We start from the raw sequence: 22,083 nt of genomic DNA, 5'->3' as shown, positions 1-22,083 counted from the left end.
GTGTGGCACTGTAAAAACCAGAGTTGGGGAACAGCATGGCTGTGTGTACCATTGTATAGTATGTTTCTCATATACAGCACAGATAATAATGAAATCTAATACAATAAGTATAAATGGGTACATTTTGATCATGTGTTGGCTTTGTTTTAAACATTGTACTTAGTTACATTTATATGTCTTTTTTGATTGTGGCTTTACTTAGCAACTATCACATAAAATTCCCTCTGGCCCCAAGTTATCAGTAATCTCTTTAAATCAATATGAGCCAGGTTTGCCACGCCGCTGTTACTTTATGCTTAGATTTATTGACCTTTCTGAATGTTGGGATCAATGCCTATCATCACCATTAGCAATGACTCAGCCAGTATCTGTCCAAATACTGCCTTTTCAAAAGTCATAGTGTAATTCTGAGAGAACCCATCAAGCTCCTCATTTTTATACCTGTCATTTTTATAGCCCTTACCTATACTTGTGATAGTTTATTCTCTGTATTCAAGCAACCAGAAACTTGTTTTATGACTCTTACTTAATAAGTCCCTTATCTGCAATCCCCCAGTTATACTTTCAAAGTCTTGGTTTAGATTTTTATTCAAAGTGGCTTAGTTCCCCATGTTTTGTGATTTTTGTTTGTGAGCTAACGTCGATTCAGAGCTTCTTCTATTTGAGACTATATATCCCCACTGTCTTAGCTCCCCTCCCTCAGCCTCCCAAGTGGTAAACTGCAAGGATGTATCAGCATGCTTGGAAACTCGTGATGTAAAAAAAAAAAAAAAAATGTTCTGTCACCCTTTTTGAAATATTCTGTACTGGGAATGCTTCTCTGGGTAGTCTACCTTTTTGCCAACCAAGCATATTCAGGATGTAAATTGAGAATGGAAGGAAAGGAGACAGGCCACACTGCTACTGTGGGCCAGGTTAAAGACAACAAAGTCTGAACCATGTAAATAACATGGTAGAAAGTTGGGGAAGAAGCTAAAATGAAGAGAGTTCTTCAAGGAACTCCACAGGGGTGACAAAGAACTGAGGAATGAGAAGGGGACAATGACAGAGAACCACAAGTTTCTTGGCCCAATGTTTCAAAATACCAGAGACAACACATAGGAACACCATACTAAATTTCCTCCCAAATTAACCCAAATGTAATTCACATTTGATCTTTCTCAAAATCCCTGCTAAGCTGTTTGATGTATCCCCAGGCATGGAAGGAAGAACAAGAGAGGTTGGCTGAGGAGGAACGCATGAAGGAGGAAAAGAAAGCAGAGAAGAAGGGAAAGGATACAGGGAAAAAGAAAGGCAAGGATAAGGCCGACAAAGACGATGCTAAGGCTTTGAAGAAAAAGTCTTCTTCCAAGGAGAAGCCCAAAGAAGAGCCAGCAAAGACGCTGGAAGTGATAGAGGAAACCGCCCCACTTCCGGTCCCGGAAGTCGTTTATCCGGTAAACCAACTTTGGAAATTCTTTGGACTACTTCTAACACTTTTAGGGAAACAAGTGATTGTTTGTTTGTTTGTTTGTTTGTTTGTTTGTTTGTTTGTTTTCCTGCTATCTACAAACTAGATTTGAATTTCTCTCTCTGTCTAGACTCTTCTTCATAGCTAAACACCCAAACGGGAACACCCACAGACCTGTTTTCCTGATCATGAAATTAGATTATCAAGAGCTACAAAGATGGAAGTGTGACCCAAAGACTTACGTTTTAATATTAAAACATGCAAATAAGCAGTTGTCAGCTCAGGGGGCTTGACTTGCTCTATGTACTTAGACACCTCTGAGTGGAGAGCCACATTTCTGGTTTCATGCTTTGACTGAGCCCTCTCTTTGCTATTTCTCCCTCAGGTGTCTACGTATTAGAAAAAAACAGTGAGGGAAAAAAAATGGAGAGAAATGTTCTGTTCTATTCTTTGTAGCTACGACTCCACCCTTGTTACTGTAGGGTTTTAAGAGGAACTTGAATCCCCGGCAGCTATAATAACAATATCTGATGTTTAAAAATGTCCTTGACATACAACCTTGTAACACATCAAATGTCAATATTTCACTTAACTTTTCAAAGAAAATTAGCAAATTTTCCTCATGTTATATTGATGACAGAGCATGATTTTTATCTAGACTGGATTATAAGTGCTCACAAATGGGCATGGTGGCATATACCTGTAATCACAGCCTCCTAGACACTGAAGGGGATGATCATGAGTTTAAGATCAGTCTCAGCTACTGAATAAAACCCTGTCTTTAATAATCATGAAAATTAATAATAACATGGGATTTGGGTTTCTGAGCCTACAAGGTAGCAAACAACAACAAAAAAATTAAGCTTATGGAAACTGTAGTTGCCTAACTCTAGTAAGCTGATTGTTGTCAATTGCAGTTCCACCCCCAGTGATAATGTGTTTTCTTCTAGTTCCGAGGATACAATATGGGAGACATACCTATCCAAATCTCAGGAACAAATTACTATCTGTATCCTTCTGATGGTGGGCAGATTGAAGTGGAAAAGACCAGGTTTGAACGAGGTACATTAGCAAGAGCTGTTAATGTCATGGGGAGGGGGAATGTTAGTGCATTTCCAATATCATGGGGCATTGTGCCTCTGAGTGTAGAGGGTGGCAGCTAACTGCACCCACGTTCACACCACATCGCATTCTCAGGATCAAGTGCTTCTATCATTATTGAGTCTGCAAGGGATCAACCAACTCAAAATTTACTCAGACATTGGTGATAGGAGCATCCTAATTGTTGAAAATATTTAAATGCTTCTACATTATCAGTCAATGGTATATTAGCAACTGTAATAAGCAAATAGTTAATCAAGTTCTACTGATTACAACACACCATCATATCAGAAAGCAAACATATGCTTTGAGTTTATAGTGTGGTTCTGGCTCATGCTCCACAGTACAGTGCTCAGGGAGCTCTGCTGCTGGTATGCTAGCTCTTACCAAGACTTGCATATGTGAACAGTTTATATAAACTTCAGATGGTTCATAGAAAATACAGTATTTTCATCTTAATCCTATCAATTTTGAGAGACACTACCACCATAGTTGAAAATGAAAGGCTGGATTTAAAAGGGAGATAAAAGAGAGGTGGGGTAATCTGAACACTGTTAAGAGAGAATGGGTTAGTTGAAAACTGCTTACAACCTGCATAGTGATAGTAATAGTAATTGTGGAACACACACATATAATTATGACTGTCATTATAGTGCCATAGTCGTCAAGTATAGTAATACACATTTGAAATATCACCATACATGAGGCTAAGGCAGAAGAATCATGAATTTGAGGGTGTTCTGAGATACACACACATACACATGTAATTATATGCATTATATGTTATTGTATATAAATAATGTTAAAACTTTGCATGTTAATTAGCTCATTTGATATATCAGAGTTGAATGTATGTATTCACCATTTCATACCATGTATTTTGTCTCTGTGATTTGGTTTGGGATGTGACAAGAAGGTCTGCAAACCCTCCTTGTCCTTGCTTCCTTTTGGCATCCCTGTATAGAGTTGTTATGGCAGCTGCTGTCTAATTCTGTTCTGCATTCCACTAGCATTTTGTCAAGGTATGTGTGTGTGTGTGTGGCATCTTCAATCAGCCCACTTTCTATCCTTTGATTCTTCCTCAGGGTCAACTTTCATCAAAGTCAAAGTAAAAAAAGATAAACACAATTTTATAATTCACCTGAAAGACCCGAAGGAAATTGTAAAAAAGGAAAAGGAAGAGGGGAACTCAGAAGAGGAGGAGGAGGAAGAGGAGAAGGAGGAAGTAGAAGAGAAGAAGCTGAAGGAGGGGGAAGAGGAAAAGGTTAAACAGAAAGTGGAAATGAGTGAGTGTCTTTGCCTTTGTGGTGCTGGGCTCTGCTAAGTAAGCAGTGATGTGGGTCAGCCCAGCTCCGTACAGAACTGCACACGCATCCTTTGCACTCAACCTGTGTGGATTTTACAGGTACAGCCTGGAGCAGTTGCTCTCTACTTGTGTTCATCTTTCCCAACACACTGATCATGGATGCTGCATGCCTGGCACCCCTGCAGGTGGCTGTTAACTGGATCTTGCTGCCACCCTACAGAAGCTCTTGTTTTCATAGCCATAGCAAGAGGCCAGAACAGACAGACTGATGTGACAACCCCGTGCACACTGTCCACTCTGACCTTCATGGTTTGTGCAGACTCGAACTCACGCCCTTTCAAATTGATCCTTACCAAGACTTGCAAGTTTCTTCAGTGCAAGCAATGGGGTTTCCCTCAAGTGCTCCTCACTTAGTTTGCTTCATTGTACCAGTCTCTGAGCTTCAAAGATGAGGCTTAAAAACATCACAGATTTAGTGGTGAGTGTATTACTTGAGTAGAGACAAGAAGTGCAATGGCTGCCCACTTGCACTTTGAGGCAACACCCCCTGGAGAAACTGTTTCTTATCCAAGCTCATAGCCATACAAGAGAACAAGTTAATTTTTAAGATGTTTTCAAATCCAGTTAATGATGGGATCACTAAGTCTTGCCTATATGTTTAGTTATACTGATACTTTCCATAGCCAAGAACACAATGCTTGACAATTTGAATGTATCTAGGAAGGAAGCATAGAAAAAACGTTACTTTTAATTAATTTTCTTTGTTCAGCTAATAAAAAAGTATTAATTGGGACTGAGGAAAAAGCTTAGTTGGTAAAGTGTTTGCTATAATCATGAGGATTCAGGCTCAGGACTCTAGCACCCACATAAAAGGTCAAGTGCTTGGGTACACAGCTGGAATCCAGCCCTGGGCAATGGACATGACCGGATCCCATCGCTCACTGACAAGCAGTCTAACCTAAGCAGTGAGAGACACAGTCTCAAAAGTCAGAGCAGAGAGCAATAGAAGACAAGACCTAAGATCCACCTCTGGTCTCCACAGATGCATGTCTGAGTGTGTGTATGTGTGTGTGTGTGTGGGTGTGGGTGGGTGTGTGTGTGTGTGTGGGTGGGTGGGTGGGTGTGTGGGTTTGCATGCCTGTATGTGTGTATCTCACTAGGGACTGAACCTAGGGTCTTAAGTATGCTAGAAAATACTCTAAAACTGAGTAATGTTCCTCTGTTCTCAGCCTATTTCATTTCTTCTTCTCACTACATAGTATGTGGTTATCTGGGTAGGTTGGCTTATCTATCCTTCAGCTGAAGAGCATCTTGCTTGTCTCCAAGTTTGGCTAAATAAGGATGGAAGTGCATAGGTTTTTGTGTGGGCATACATTTTTTTATATATTTTTTATTACATCTTTTCCTCAATTACATTTCCAATGCTATCCCCAAAGTCCCCCATACCCTCCCCCCCACTTCCCTACCCACCCATTCCCATTTTTTTGGCCCTGGCGTTCCCCTGTACTGGGGCATATAAAGTTTGCATGTCCAATGGGCCTCTCTTTCCAGTGATGGCTGACTAGGCCATCTTTTGATACATATGCAGCTAGAGTCAAGAGCTCCGGGGTACTGGTTAGTTCATAATGTTGTTCCACCCATAGGGTTTCGGATCCCTTCAGCTCCTTGGGTACTTTCTCCAGATATGCCCCTCCTTAGAATTGGGAACAGAACACCCATGGAAGGAGTTACAGAGACAAAGTTTGGAGCTGTGACAAAAGGATGGACCATCTAGAGACTGCCATATCCAGAGATCCAGCCCATGATCAGCATCCAAACGCTGACACCATTGCATTCACTAGCAAGATTTTGCTAAAAGGACCCAGATATAGCTGTCTCTTGTGAGACTATGCCGGGGCCTGGCAAACACAGAAGTGGATGCTCACAGTCAGCTAGTGAATGGATCACAGGGCCCCCAATGGAGGAGTGGGCATACATTTTTAAGTACTATGAGTGAGTAACAAGGAGCATGGTTGCTGGGTCATATGGTACAATGGAGCAGTGCCCGTAAGGATGCAGCAAACTGCCTTTCAGCAATGAATGAGAGCTTTGCTGTTCCCGTGCTCCCAGCCTTCTGTGTCCTCCATGCTTTGGGTTTTCTCCATTCTGACAGGTGCCTCTTTTCACTCATTGTTTTCATCTGCATTTCTGTAGAGGGGCTTTGGGCTGTTTCTTCTTTGGCTTGCTTTCTTATTACTGGTCATTAAGAGTCCTCATATATTTCCTGTAACAGCTCACAGAGTGTCTTAAGCAAGCATTTACTCCCAGCTTGTGAATTGTGTTCTTCCTCAGGAAGCATTATCCTTTTTGGTTGATGTCCCACTGAGCATTCAAAAATTCCCAGTCAGGAAATAATCTGTTCATAGGTTAGAGTATTTTAGGCTGACACCATCCCATTTTTATTATATGATGATGGAATGGGTAATAAAACAGAAGTGAGAGAGCAGGATGGACCACTTGAGACTCTCCACACGTGACCCATAAATGAGCGTTTTTAACACATTTTCTTTTTAAAACCTATGCTTGACTCAAACCATTTTCAATTGTGTTTGAGAATATAGGGCATTATAAATGTAGGGATTTAATAAGGTGTTCTTAAATGTGAAGAAACTTGGAATAACTTGGTGATTTTCATTTGAAAAGTAATGTGAAGGGTCCGCAGATCGATAACCAGCATATGGCCAAGCCATTCACTGGTTTATATCCAGTGAATATAAATATATAAATATATCCAAATATATATATATATATCTGCATTTTGACCTAAAGCCCTTAAATAAGAGTCTCACGTTCCATCCCTGAAACTCTGCCTCACTTCTCTGTGTCCTTGGTCAGAGCCAGGTCAATTACTTTTAAATCAATGGTATTAAAGCAGCTTCGACGCCTGCCCCCAGCATTCCCACTGAATTCTGCTTACGCTGCTGGAGAAAATGGAAATATCCATGATATGATTTTATCTTTTAGAAAGAGCACAGATAGAGAAGGAAGCTGTCAGCAAGTTTGGATCTTTTTCTGCCACCTTGGAAAATGGAATCTGCCTCTCGATAAGTTACTATGGATCAAATGGAATGGCACCAGGTAAGAAACACACAACAGAATAAATGTCCCATGATGAGCAGTCCTTGCCCTTCCCCAGCTTGTACATTTATCAGAAATAAACCTCTTCTGATTTAATGCTTCACATATAGTTTTTCCTGCAACATAGATATGTGGGGTATGGGGTATATGTGTGTGTGTGTGTTCATGTGTGTCTGTGTTTGTCTGAGTCTGTGTGTATGTATATGTGTGTAGGTATATGCATGAAGATAATTTTTCCTTTACATCAAAGAGCAATGCCTTCACTTTCAAATTTATTTATCAATTGTGTAATCTTGTGCATAATCACATGTACACACATATGTATATTTTGATTATTAATTAGTCCATGAAAGTAATTCTGTTACATTGGTTCAAGGAAAGCATGATCTTCCAGAGTTCTCATGGGTTTCTACAGAACAATATTTTTATGAGTCCTGTGATAGTAGAACTACTCAGTGTATTTCAGGATGTTGGTTTAAAAGGAGCCATTCATTGGACATGTTAGAGGATTTCTGGGCTCCACTTTCAAGAAACAAATTCCCCAACTGGAAGCTATTTCCTTTCAAACCACAAAATACTATGTTGCTTTACCAAGAACCAATTAAGAAATATGTGGATCCCCACAAACTTTAAAGGGATCCAACCACAGTAGACATTTTATAAACATTGCAAAATCAATAGATAATCCCTATGCCATATAGCTTTAAAACTATGTGCTAGCAGAGATTATGGTGATCATCTTACGTCCTGACTATGTAGTTCCTTTGCTGTGTAGATCACCATGAATTCTCATAACATTGTTTCTTAAAAGTTGAAATATCTCTAGAACTACACCAAGAGGTGTCTAAAAGCAGAAATACAGATCTGGAACTGAGAAGGGAAAATCATGCCTACTGTGGCCATTGTAGAGTCAACACATAGATAATATTTGAACTCCTAATTGTGAATAAGATCATTACATCTAATATATGCACAGACCAAACTATATATAACGATCACATATGGTGTTGCATACATGTACCTATCTGGACCTCTGCCCCTGTAAAACAGATTCAGTAAGTCAGAGGGAGACTTGGGCATCTGTTTAATTCCCTGAGTAATTATTATGGCAGCCAAACTTGAAAACATAGTGCAACCTGAGACCTGGAAGCATCTGCAAGACTTAAAATGGAGAAAGGGGCAGGGGGTGGTGACCAGAAAGGGCACTCACACAGTGTTGCCTGTCAGCCCTTTAGAATTTCCAAACTTTTAAAACCCAAAAGACAATAGATAGCCTACAAGAAAGCTACTTATCTCACCTTAGATAAAGCTAGTGTTTGTCTTCACTGGATCTCCTTGTCTACATTGCCTGTGTCTAAGGTATCCTCATGTTCCACTCTCTCAGTGCCCGACTTGCTGTTATGAATCTAGGACCTACCAGATATTTAATGAGTTCCATTTCTCAAATTAAAAGAAAGAGAGAAAGTTAATAGAGCGAACAACAGACTGGAGGGCAAGGATATGTGAGACAAGGAACTTGAGATGATTATTGTATCAACCACACTAAAATGTTAAACACTTTAAATTTTTTTAACTACAATCTGATTTTCAAAACAACTACATTATCTCTGGAATATATCCAACTGGTAAAACATGTTTCACATAGTGAAAGTTAATGCCAACTTGAACAAATTTTTTGAGATGTATCAATTAACAAGCATATGAAATATGAATATTTAATTTTTCATTCTCCCCTTTTTCCGACTTCTAGAGGTTATGAATTCTGAGTTGGAAGAAATGATGAATATTCCTTCAGCTATGACAGCAACGGTGGTTCCCACTATCGTGACTGTCCCCCAAGGCAAAGGGAAAGCTAAGCCGAAAGGCAAAGAAAAACATAAAGATTCCATTAAAGATGAGGAACTTCCAAAAGAAGAAGAGAAGAAGGTAGGTGAACAGGTTTCCAATCTTTTAACCCCAATGTTACTTTTACAATTAAAATGCAATTACACTGTTTCTCCCACTCCCTTTCCTTTCTCTACATTCTCCAAAGTCTCTTCCCAACATCTCTCTCTCTCAAATTCCTGGTCTCCTCTTCTTCATTATTGTCACACAGGCACACCACAAACACACACACACACACACACACATCACACACACATCAACACACATCACACACACACATATCTCACACATCACACACACACATCAACACACATCACACACACAAGTTTCACACACACATCAACACACATCAACACACATCACACACACACACATACACACACACACATCAGTAGGGTTGCTGGTTTCCCCAACATTGCCTTAATCTCTTTTAACTACTATCATAAAATATCTTAGACTACATGAGTCACAAACAACAAAAGTCAATTGGTCAAGTTGAGACTGGTAAGTCCAAGAGTGGGTTCTAGGTAACTCTATGTCTCATGTGAGCAAGTTGCTGTAGACAGCACCTTCTGTGTTCCTTTATATCACAGAAAGAGTAAACTCTGTTCACTAGGCACCTTTTTATAAAGGCCTGAATCACAGTCATGAAAACCAAGCCCTCAGAATTCTCAGTTCCCTAAAGGCCTCCTTGATACCATCATGCTGGGTATCAAGTTCCACCATCTGAGTCTGGGGTGGGGAAACCAACACTGAACCATAGTGTTGCCCACATCCCATACATCCAAATAGGGGCACCATTCACATTCCAATCCAGTCCATTTGCTCAACAGATGCATTCACAGTGACCTCTGTTAACTGTGGTGTATTCTTCTCTCAGGGAAAATGTGATGTTTGATACTGTGTCTTGTCACATGTTTATGGGCCGTTAAGCAAATATAAGCTCAATGGCAGTGAAAATTCTGGAATCCTTTTAGAATCCATTGCAGAGTCTACCTACTTACTCACAAGTTATATTGTTTGACAAATCCTTGCTTGATGGAAATAAATGTGTCTCCTTCAGGGAATGACAAGCATTTACTTATGTACAGAATCACATACAGGAAGAAGTAGAATCAGAGATCATTATACAGGAATCACCGCCCTATGTACCCACCTTCCAAAACTTAAATGTATCTTGCCCCAGTGGGCTCCTGCTGACCTTCATTGGGCAAGAATCTACAGGTGAGTGTTAACCAGAGTGGACAAGGAATCACGGGTCAAAAACTAACACAAAAAATCCCACCATTGAAAATGTGTCTTGGCCCTGGCATTCCCCTGTACTGGGGCATGGGGAATGCCAGGGCCAAGAAGCAGGAGTGGGTGGGTAGGGGAGATGGGTGGAGGGAGGGTATAGGGAACTTTTGGGATTGCATTTGAAATGTATATAAAGAAAATATCTAATAACAAATAAATATAAATAAAAAAAGAAAGTGTGTCTTGTCAGGCGGTGGTGGCACACACCTTTAATCCCAGCACTTGGGAGGCAGAGGCAGGAGATTTCTGAGCTTGAGGCCAGCCTGGTCTACAAAGTGAGTTCCAAGACAGCCAAGGCTACACAGAGAAACCCTGTCTCGAAAAAACAAAAAAAAAAAAGAAAAAGAAAAAAAAGTGTGTCTTTTCTTACCAGGTGTACTTATTGATGATGAGCAATGGGTAATTTCCAAGTAATGATCAGAACACTAATGACCATTCTCAAGCACTTGCTGTGATGAACCATTGTCAAAGTCCTTACCATGCATGTAAAAACACAAATCTTACAAGAGTAGGTACTGATAATTCCATCTTATAAAATACAGACTCTGAGATTTCTGGAGGTGCAACAATGTGCGCAAGGTCACCTGACTGGTAAAAGGCAGAGTTAGGAAGCCATTCTTGATCTAGTAAATGCAGCTTTCTTAATGGCTTTTATGTGGCCCTGTCTTCCTACCTCTTCAGAGGGCCACTGGTATAGCACTTTGCTCACTGATCTAAACAAGGAGCAGGAGCAGTGAGAATGAGGAGACTAAGATGCACGTTAAGCACGCTCTTGATCCCACATAATGTCACAGAGTCTGTTACTTCTGTTTCTTCTAAGCATGGCTTCTTACTTACTCTGATGAATAAATAGGTATATGAAAGACCTTATCAGTTAGCCTTGTGTGTGTGTGGGAGGGTGCTATATCTGAGATTAAACTGGAGTCCATTCAGCAGTGAATAATGGTTCTTTTTAAAACCCCCCCCCCGTATCTAATGGTGTCATTTTAAATTTTCTTGATGGGGTAAGATGACAGCCAGGTGTAGTTTTACTTGCACTTTACTGGTGGCCAAGGATGTTGCAGAGTTTTTTTCATGCTATAATTGGCCATTGTATTTTCTTCATTTGGAAAGTATCTACTCAGCTCACTTGCCCATTTGGTTGTATTATTTGCTCCTTTAGCTATTTCTATATATCTGGATATTGACCCTCTGTTAGATAAACTACCACCAAGATCCCTCCCCCCAAATCCTGCAGATTGTCTCTTAACTCTGTTTATTGTTGCCTTGGTTGTAGCTCAAGAAATTAAAAATTGACAAATGGTATTGCATCAACTTAAAAAAGCCATCCCATAGTGCTTTGCAATTTAGAAGGTATTTATCGAGTGCTTTTGCTCTTGATTGCCAGTGAGCAGCAGAACAATGAGAGTTGTCTGGCTATGGTGAGAGATGGGGGTTTGGGTTAATTTTGAAGGATGATGGGTAAGTTAGAGAAGGTTTGAATGCAAGGCTCCCTGAAGTTCAAAGCCAGCAGGGGATACCAGAGCAATGTCTGCCATGGAGCAAGAACTTACTCAAAATGGCATGCCAAGAGAGAAAATGGAGTCACTAAGACACTGAAATTCTGATCCCAAATCATTTGGCCTTGACATGATCTGGACTCTAGTGTATGCAAATGCTCTAAGAAGGATTACTATTTGTATGGTGTGAAAATGTCCTTACTCACTATGTTTGAGTGAAAAAGGTCATCAAAGACGCAGTGCGCTGAGCCATCAGTCATGAATGAAAGGAAACTTCCCTAGTTCTCAAACACAGACAAAAGAATAAAAACAAAAGAAAACAAATAAATAAAAAAGAAGATAAAATCCCAGCCCCGTAGCACCATTCAGCCCATCAATAGCTTTCCTCTCTTTTGATTTTTAAGATCATTCCATCGTAGATGAAGAACCCACCCGGAACCTCATGATCCGCCAGAGCTACCCGCAGCGATTGAAGCACTATGAGTTCTATAAAGCAGTGATGCCACCCCTGGAGCAGGAGGCATCAAGAGTTGTCACCAGCCAGGGCACCGTTATCAAGTATATGCTGGATGGATCCACACAGGTTAAAGACTATAGTATTTAAATAGCCTCCCTCACAGTGAAGTGCAAGAAAGCTGGACTTTAAGTAAGGAGCAAGGCTACTGCACGGAGGAGACATACACAAAGCACAAGGGTGCATTAAAGTGGCAAGTGAAAAGGAGTGCAGTTGGAGGCACTGCAGTGAAGTTAGGCTGTCCCTGAAAGCCACAGTGCATACAATAGAGATGGAGTTCCTTCTATATGATCTATCAGACTACAGACTCCATATGCTTTCCTCTTTTTCCCTCAACTCATCTTAAAGCAGGAGGAGGGAGAGCTCTTAAATACTCAATTCGCAACAGTGCTAGGAGACAACAAAACACATCATTAGTATAAGAAGTGTTTAAAAAATTGCTAGAAGATGCAAGGTGGTTAGGGCCAGACTGATAGAGATATAAGGACAAAGTTTAAAATATGTGCAAGTGAAAAAACTCTAAAATTAAGGAGGACTTTGAATAGAAATGTGTACATCTAGGAGCTGAAAATCGGGGTAGTTCTGCAGGTAAACTCATTTTATAGAGACTTAAAAATCGGAAGCTATGAAACCCAGAAACCGCATGCCTTTGCCCACCTTCAAAAATGATCAGAGAGAAAGGCTTCTATAAGTAGACAGTATACTATCAAGAGCCATGAGGATTTCAAGACTATGTATCTAAGAAAATAAACAACAGATTCAATATTGTTAAAATCACATAACAGTAAATACTTGAGCATAAATTTTAAATGGGTAAAATTGATATAGACAGAGACTCAAGTTAACAATAATTTTAAGGAAAATTTAACTGCCGTGACAACAGCGAGATAGCTCAGAGGGCCAAGGCGCTTACCTGATTATCAAGCCTGATTACTGAGTTTGATCTCCAAAATTCACACGGTGGAAGGAGGGAAGACACTCTGGAAAGTTGACATCTGATCTTCATATCTGTCATGATGTGCACACATACATACATGCCTGAATATGCGTGTGCATACATACATACATATATACATACATACATACATACAGACATACACATAGAAAAGCTGATGTCTGATCTTCATATACCTGCCATGATACACACAAATGCATGCGCCGCACACGCACACAGAGAGAGAGAGAGAAATGGATAGATAGATAGATAGATAGATAGATAGATAGATAGATAGATAGATAGAATGAAATTTAAAATAAGTATAAAACTGCTGTGGAAAAAATTAAAAGTTCTTCAAATTTTAAAGTAATTGTGTTGTGAAATGCCAAGTGGTAGGAGGGATGACATAGAGAGAAAAGAGCTAAGAGGTGTGGAAATACTCCATATGTCCTAGCATTTCTGGAAGAAACCAATGAGAATGGGAGGAGAATGTAGTTTAGACAATAGCGTGTGAAACATATTTCAGATTCATCCCAGCCAAGTGCCAATCTGGGATGATGCTAATTTATCTGTAAGTGTCATCTTGCTACCTAGGACTGCACAGGTAGCCTGCAGAGCTCCTGAAGAAGCCAGGAAGAATCAGGTCAGAGTCACAGGGACAGCTGACTTCCTTACCATACTCCCTGGGAGGCTATGCACATGGGTACCCATAGAGTATCTATGATACCTAGAGATGGCATGCGTCCTTGGTAGATGGTAATGGAAATGAGACATTTAAAATATAATACATTTGAAAATGTAGCTGTTGTAGAATTCTTATCGATACGATTTTCCAATTATATAGAATAAGGATAAAGAATAGAAAAGTATATTAATCCAACAAAGGGTGTGAAATAGAAGCAAGACAGATATGGGTAGAAAATATGAATTCATAGTCATTGCTGTATGCAGGTGCAAATCAACCCTCTAATGGCACTTTCTGACACCTGAAGGTCTGCCTTCAGCCGTCCTGCAGATTATTTTGAGCCCCAACATGTAGGATACAGCACTCTTTGAGGACCAGCCTCCTCTTGACTTCTGAGAATTCCGAGACCTTGTTTTTCCTTCAGATTCTCTTTGCAGATGGTGCTGTGAGCAGCAGCCCTGATTCAGGTCCTGTTTACACATCTCCTGAATTGCCTACAAGCCCCCATAATGGAGATTTGGTGGACAGTGCCTCTCAGCCCAAATCAGAAACAGGACCTGAGATCATCATTACTAAGAAAGGTAACCATCTAAGTATCTTACTCTGCAGGATTTACGGTTTTCAAATGCTTCACAGGTGTTCCCTGTTATGATGCTGCGCATCGTTTTATTATATACATACCTATTCATGTACAAATACACACTCATATGTATATGCTAATCTTCTTTACCAACACAGGATTGCTTACTAGCTCATGAACTGCCTTCTTCCGCTTTGTGGAATAAATGACACACATTTTCCCCATGCATAATGAACAGTTTCCTATGTCATTGTACCCGCTTACACATTAGCTATACTATCTGGGGTTGTGTTTTAGGGGTTTGTTAACTAAGTAATAAAAGATTTGAGTCAGCATCCCTGGGATGCTGTTGGCCTTCTCTTCAAGTTGAGATAGAACCCCTCAGATGCACCCAGGGGCTTCCATTTATCAGCTTCCAAAGCAGAAAAGAAAAAGAAGTGCATTCAAGAGGAGATTCCTGACCCCAACCCTAACCTTCCTCCCTTTGGATCTCAAGGGCTACACCTGCATGGGTTTCAGTGCTGCCAAAACAAAGAGCCGATACTTTGTGTCTTTTTTTCGTCTGATTTGTGGGGTGTCAGGGGTGTTCAGTAGCAGACAGTGGCATCTGCAATAATTGAAAGCAAAGATTGCTGCTCTGAGGATTTCTGTTTATACCCCTCCCACTAGCACAATATACTATACGAAAGGATACTTTCACACACTCATGACAATACCAAATATTATTCTCTAAGTGTCAATCAGTTTGATTAGTGAACCTTGTTACTATTTGACTAATAGTGATATTGAATAGTTGAGTGGTTATTGAGTTTAGTTCATAGTAGCTTTCACAGGAATAATTATATTTTAGTTTTAGTACTATCTCTTCCACTGTAATTCTGAAATTTTTTGAATTGTTTTAATCTCCTTCTACATGCATTTTCAAGTCTCTATAATGTTCCTAGTTTATTTTAATCACTGATTCTTAACTGTTGAAATACAATTTTTAATCTTATGCATGATCAATAATTCAAGCCTATGCTTGAAAACAGCACACATCACGTAGTTATTCAGTTATACAGTTATACAGCACACATCACGTAGTTATTCAGTTATACAGTGTTCCCTTTATACTTATTATATGAAACTTGTTAGTTGTGTTTCCCAGATGTACCTGAGTTCAGCAACCTTTTCTGTAAAGGGCAAGAGGTAAATCTTATAGACTTGGCAGGCCATGTGCTCTCTGTCCCTGTAACTCAGCAATTCTGCTGGAGCGTGAGAGTACTTTTTGATAATTCATAATTCAATAAGCCTCAAATATGCTGTGTCCCAATAAAAACTATTTATGAACATTAAAATTGGAATTTGATACTGTTTTCATGCATCATAAACTACTTTTAAATTCCTTTTAGCTGCTTAGAAATACGAGGTGTCGTGACTTCACAGACAACACAGAACAGGCTGCAAGCCTTCCTTATAGAAAGAAAGCCCAGTCCTTACCTCCCATCCTTGCATGCTTCTAGTCCCCCACCCGATTTATTCAGCCACATGTAAGTTGATTGACAGGCAAGCAGTGCTCCTCAGCACTGTGCTCCTTGTACTCCTCCTGGCTTCTTGTGTAAGATAAATTTGTTTCTTTTGGTTCTGTCAAATTTTCCTTCAGATAGTTTGATAGTATAATTGTAAATACAGCTTTAGAATTATTCTTTGTGGTGAGTTTACCTTGTCATCTTTTTACAGGGTTTTTTTTTTTTTTTAATTGTGAGACTTCTCTCCCCTAATGCTTCTTTGCTTAGATTGCTGTGTCTCTGACTTTGTGTGACTTAGATTGCTGTGTCTAACCATGGTTCTAAGTAACCTCGCGGGTATGACTTTTCCACTCTCATATTCCTCTGTAGCACGTGCCTAAATGTGTCTCTTATATACAGCGTATAGGTAGATGTCATCAAAGCTAAGTTTGAAAGGTCTTGTTTTTAGAGATCTTAATTCATTCATCGAAGAGCTGACATTTCCTGAAAATCTCCTTATATTGTGCTTATTCTCAAATGGCAGTTTCACTGAGTGTGAAACTATAAATTGATGCACACTGACAGTGTTTTAGATATACTCATGTTTTAAAGATAGCTGTTAGTCCAATTCCTGCTGCTTTAAATATCATTCGTCCTCAGATCATTCCCCATTTTTAATCATAGTTTCAATATAATTAGGCTTGGCTTATTTATACAAATAGTAGTGCATTAGGCACTTTAATCTGTAGATAAGTGTAGCTCACTGATGCTGAAAATGTCTCAATAATTATCTCTTCAAATATTATTTCCATTAATTTCCTTTTCCTCTAGTTTTGTAATTCTCATAAAACAGAAGCCTTTGACTTCCTCTCTTTTTACTGAGGATTGCAACACTCAGTTTCAGTCTAAATAATTGGCTCAAGTCTTTGAGCTCTCCTCTAATGTACATTTTATCTTCTATTAAAACCTCATTAATTTGTTTAAATTTCAGTTGTTACATTTTTCCACATCTACTTCCCTTTTGTTCAATCTGTCTTCTCTGTTTTTTTATTAAATCTTTAAAATTAAAATAGAATTACATCACTTCCCCTTCTGATTCCTCCTTTCAACCCCTTCTTCCCCTACATCCCTCTCAAATTGATGGTGTCTAGTCCTTTAATTATTGTTGATATATTATATGTAAGTGCATAAATATGTACATACACCTTGATCCATTTAATATGGCTAACATATGTATATGATATGTAGATGATTTCAGGAATGACCGGTTGTTATTGAACAGCCAGTGAGAGTCCTCAACCTCAGAGGAGACTGTTTTCCCTCACACAGCAGTCAGTTGTTTTCTGTAGTTCATTATCTAGGGGGTAGGGACCCACAGTTCCCAGTTATTCTTTCTATTGCTAGTATCATTGTTCAGATACCATTCAGACAGCCATATAGATAAGGTATCATAAGTGTGATATTTGTCTTTTCTAGGAGACAGAATCCAGACTTAGCAGACTTCTCTGTTTTCTGTCTCTTCTAGGCTTGCTATCTCCTCCTCTACAATGTTTTCTGTGCCGTAAGTGCATGAGTTGTGTTGTAGATGTATCCACCGGGGCTAGACTCCCCACAACCTAATAATCACTGTGTTATGACCTGTTGTAGTTTTCTGTAATGGTCTCTCTGCTATAAAGAGAAGCTTCTTTGACATCGGGTGAGAGCCACACTTATCTGTGGGTATAACAATAAGCTTTAGAACGTAATCAGGAATTATGTTAGTCTAGTAAAGTAGTGGTAGTAGGGTCTTTTCTAAGATTCATGACTTCACTAGGCCCTGATAACTGGCTATGTTTCTAGTATTAAGCATGATTTTCCTCCTATTGAGTGAGACTTAAGTTCAATGTCACAGCCATTGGTTACCACCAGGATGTGAGTGACACTATTGTACCTTTAGGTATTGCTAGTTACGTTGGTCGTTGTTGTAGTTCATGGGCATTACAGATAGGCAAGACTATTGACTGCTTCCCTCCCTTGGCAGCTTCTGTAATAATTTTTGGTAATATGAAAGCTAGATCACAGAAAGGAAGCTTCTGAGTTATATCCAGCTCAAATCTTCCAAGTCCTGTATGGGAAGTGTACAGTGGCTTAAGAAATAGGTGGGAAAAAATGTATAGGAAAGTGGATGGAGCTAAAAGATATTGAGTAAGGTAACCCAGACACAGAAAAGCCAGAGGAGAAGGGAGAACTAGAGAGGACATAGCAGGACACAGCAGATGTAAAGAGGAAAATGAGAAAAACAGGGAGGAGGACCCATTGGTGAGTGGACAAGGAGGTCAATACAGAGGAAAGAGGAGGGAGAATGCACAATAATATCAAGCAAGGATGCTTGATAAGGCCTGAAGGAGTCATATTATTTTATAGTTACCTCAAATCATATGATTTTTTAAATAAAATTATGCCACTTGGGATAACAGTGCTCCCCACAAGAGCAATGTGTTATCTAACAAATCCCCCTGGGGCCAAGCATGAGAATCCTCCATTGGAGTTCTTGGTCAGGATTGTCCAAGTAACTCCCAAATGATGCAGGCTATTTCTGTAGCCCCCTCTTGCTTCTCAGAGGTTGAAGGTAACCTGCCTCCTCTCTGCTCACACTTAAACTGGTTCCTTCACACCAGGAATCTCACCCTTCAGACTCTGTGCCTATTCAGTTGGTGCCTCTGACTCCCCCTTGGAAGTGCTTGTGCCTTGTTGCTTTTTGATTATTGCATGATCATTTTTATTTCTTGTTGCTTTAACTCTAAATGCTTTGGACCAATACAAATATAGATACATTTCTTTGAAAACAGTTTTGTTTCAGGAAGGAAAATATCATGGATCTGATATTAACCTTAATATTAAATTATTATTCTGATGGGGATTCGGAATGTCACCTAAGCATTGGTCATTCTCACGTGAAGACTCACATGCTTGCTGTTGTGATCACATACCACAGACATTTTTGCTTTCTCTGCTCAGCCCCAGATTGAACACTGACCTCTTGTCCTGTAGTGCTGGGGTATATGGCAGCAGAAAGCACACATTTGTTTGGTGATTAGTTCACACTTTCTGAGAACAGCTCTTCACAGTCTCAGGCTTCTGGAAGTGTTTCATATTTAACTCCTTGAACCATCTAGAGTGAGTTCTGAATTTTGTTCTTTCCTAAGTCCCATGCCACCCCAGTTTGAGAAGGCCACCTCACAGGACCAAGCTGTGTTCAGTTCAAGCTTTACTTCCTGTGTCCCTGCCTCTACTTAGGCCTTGGCTAGTGCCGACTACATCATTCAGTTATTACTTTAGAGACACTTCCAACTAACAAAACTGTACTGGCATTTTTTGTTATTTTCTGTGGAATTCTTGATGACGAGTTGGTGATGTTGCTGGAAATGGAATATGAACTGTACCTAATCCTTATGTCTGATCACTGCCATCTTCTTCACTTTATCTATCTGTGCCCATAATAAAGGACAAGAGTCATTACATAAGAGTTCAGAGCAGAGCCGGGCGTGGTGGCACACGCCTTTAATCCCAGCACTCAGGAGGCAGAGGCAGGCAGATTTCTGAGTTCGAGGCCAGCCTGGTCTACAAAGTGAGTTCCAGGACAGCCAGGGCTATACAGAGAAACCCTGTCTCGAAAAACCAAAAAAAAAAAAAAAAAAAAAAAAAAAAGAGTTCAGAGCATGCACATGATCCTCTCAGTGCGTTCTTCCACCTCTCGTCCTTTCACACTTATATACTCCCATGTCCATTGGCACTTATATCATACTTATCTGTTCTACTGCTGCCTGGAATCTCTGCTACACTAATATTTTCTAACTGTTGCTCATGCTTTCTTTATGACTAATTTCCTATATTCCTGCCAAAAGCACCCAACTCATCTTTTGAGAACTTCACTGTCCCTCTTAAATATTTCCTGTAGGAGATCTTAAGATCTATAACAGGCCATAAAGATACATTTTACTGGACCCGTGCCTCCCTTTCCAGTTTCTCCTCTCAATAAAAAATGTATCCCCTGACTAAAAAAGTACACATTGGTGTCTGCACACACCATGCTGTGCACCACCACCACCACCCACATATACCCTGCCCTGATTCCGTTATCTTTCTAGGATCCTCATGTTGGCATGACTTTTCCACTTCTGGTGATGAGAAAACAAGAGAGAATAAGACAAGGGAAGAGAGGAAAGAAAAGAAGAGAAGAAAAAGACACCACACCAAATATTTACTCCCTCTTGTGGGAGATCTATACACATTGTGCATCTGGCACCATGCTCCTCTCTGATGCTCTTCTGGTAGTGCTAACAAGTCACAAACAAATCCTGAGGCAACTGGAGGGGAGAATTCAGTTCTGCCCAGTTCTTGAGTCCCCGTGCATTGGACTGAGATTTGTAGTCTGACATATGAGCATTTTGTGCTCTGAATCTAGAGACTCTTAACAATCCTTTACTTTCTGCTCATAATTGGTTTCTGAGTTTACCTCATCAGCGAGGCCTGGTGACACATGTGTCCCCCAGATGCTGAGAAGGATGGAAAAGGAATACGCATCTGATAGATGTTGATGTGGTGTTCAGCTGTACAAAGTCACTTCTGCTGATGAGAAGCCAAGGATTTGCTTGGCTAGTTAGGGCCCTCAGATTCAGAATGAACTAAATAGAGGAGATTAAATGTTTCAAAGGCTGTAGTGGATAGATTTCATATGCCAGAGAAGAGTGACATACCCAAAAGTGAAATACAGACCACAGGAGATCTGGGATTCACAGACAAATAAGGAAGATTAAAACTATTCAGAAATAAACACAATGGCTTCCATTCACCAAACAGTGAGCTGCACAGAGGTGTGTATGCCTGGAAGAAGGTAATGGCAATTCAGCTAAGGTTCAGTCCCCAAACTGACCTATTGGTAACCCAACTTTCCCTGTCAAGAAGTAATATAATTGGTGACTATTGCTTTGGCTTGTTTAAAGTGTCTAAAGAGGTTCCTACTGTGTTAGGACTTAATGAGCAGTCTATGAAAGTGTTCTAGTAACACTGCACTGGCTAATTGTCCTTGATCATCCACAGGAAAAGGTCACAAAAATCAAACAGTGGCAAATAAGAGTGAAACCCATGATATTATCCCAGAGGTACCTCCACCAACTCCCGTGGACTCCCACATTGGCACCTGGTTTACCACAACACCTGATGGAAGGAGAATTGGCACCAAAGGACTAGAGAAAATTGAGGACTTGAAACCATATTTGTTCTTCCAGGCTACAGATCCCATCAATGGAACGGTATGACAAAGTGGTGCATATCACAAAAATACCTAAACCATTAGAGTCCCGAAACACATAGAAGAATGTATACAAAATCTCAACGTCCAAATATTTGTTAGGCAGTAGGTGGGTGGGTTGGTGGGAAGGTAGGTAGGTAGGTAAGTGGGTAGATGGATGGATGAATGGTCAGGTGGATGGATGGATCGATGGACGGATGGATGGATGGGTAGACCCACCAAAAATCACTGTGTGGTTTAGTAGCAAGTATACTGTTTTCTGAAGTGTGTGTGTGTGTGTATTTTGTATGTGTGTACATGAAATCATGTTAAAATAAACTATGAATTTTTGAAGTGAGGGTTATGAATTTTTGTTCTTTTCCTTTCATTTATTTAAGTGATTAATTTGTTGTTGCTGGTGGTGATGGTGATGGTGGTGGTGGTGGTGGTATCGTTGAGACAGTCTTGCTGCATAACCCAGGTTGGCTTGAACTCCTGCATTAGCCTCTGTAGTGCACTGCAATGCTGAATAACTCATGAATTGTTTATACTACCTAAGCATAGCTGTGACTAATGTCACCTATCTCCTTGTGTTAAATATGTCTGTATATCTGTTTTATCTCTGGGAATGAGAGGCTATGTGTCCTTTTCCTGCTTCTTTGTGGCCCTCTGTACTGAGTGGTCAAAACTGGTTCATGATCTATGCTTTCAAAGAATCACACTCACATTAAATAACTTAAAAACTCAACATCAGTGAGCACAGGGGATTTTATTTGACCACAATAGGGAGTGGTAAACAACTGTTATTTTAAAAGTAGTGGTTTGGCTTATGACATGAAATCACTCCCCTGCCATGAGCCATGCACCTTCCACATGCCAGGCTTCCTCTGGGGAGTTTTGTCTACTTTAGTCCTCATAGAACTATAGATTATTTATTACATGATGACAAAACAGAGCC

At 40.0% G+C, this 22,083-nt stretch overlaps 1 protein-coding gene across 1 annotated transcript in view; it reads left to right on the top strand.

Moving 5' to 3' along the window:
• The window catches only part of Spag17 (sperm associated antigen 17), a 268,834-nt gene that overhangs the window by 180,227 nt on the left and 66,524 nt on the right, over window positions 1-22,083 (top strand). Inside the window, exons 21-29 of the mRNA XM_021157134.2 lie at window positions 1,197-1,436; window positions 2,401-2,512; window positions 3,637-3,837; window positions 6,861-6,974; window positions 8,725-8,900; window positions 9,950-10,082; window positions 12,058-12,236; window positions 14,214-14,370; window positions 20,936-21,147. Of these exons, the coding sequence (XP_021012793.1) occupies window positions 1,197-1,436; window positions 2,401-2,512; window positions 3,637-3,837; window positions 6,861-6,974; window positions 8,725-8,900; window positions 9,950-10,082; window positions 12,058-12,236; window positions 14,214-14,370; window positions 20,936-21,147 (1,524 nt within the window). The remainder of the gene's footprint in view (window positions 1-1,196; window positions 1,437-2,400; window positions 2,513-3,636; window positions 3,838-6,860; window positions 6,975-8,724; window positions 8,901-9,949; window positions 10,083-12,057; window positions 12,237-14,213; window positions 14,371-20,935; window positions 21,148-22,083) is intronic.

This window comes from Mus caroli, unplaced genomic scaffold (assembly GCF_978045245.1).
Source record: "Mus caroli unplaced genomic scaffold, Mus_caroli_1 scaffold_3, whole genome shotgun sequence".
Lineage (NCBI taxonomy): Eukaryota > Metazoa > Chordata > Mammalia > Rodentia > Muridae > Mus > Mus caroli.
Note: the sequence above shows the minus strand (reverse complement) of the source record. Positions and strands in the feature narration are given on the sequence as shown.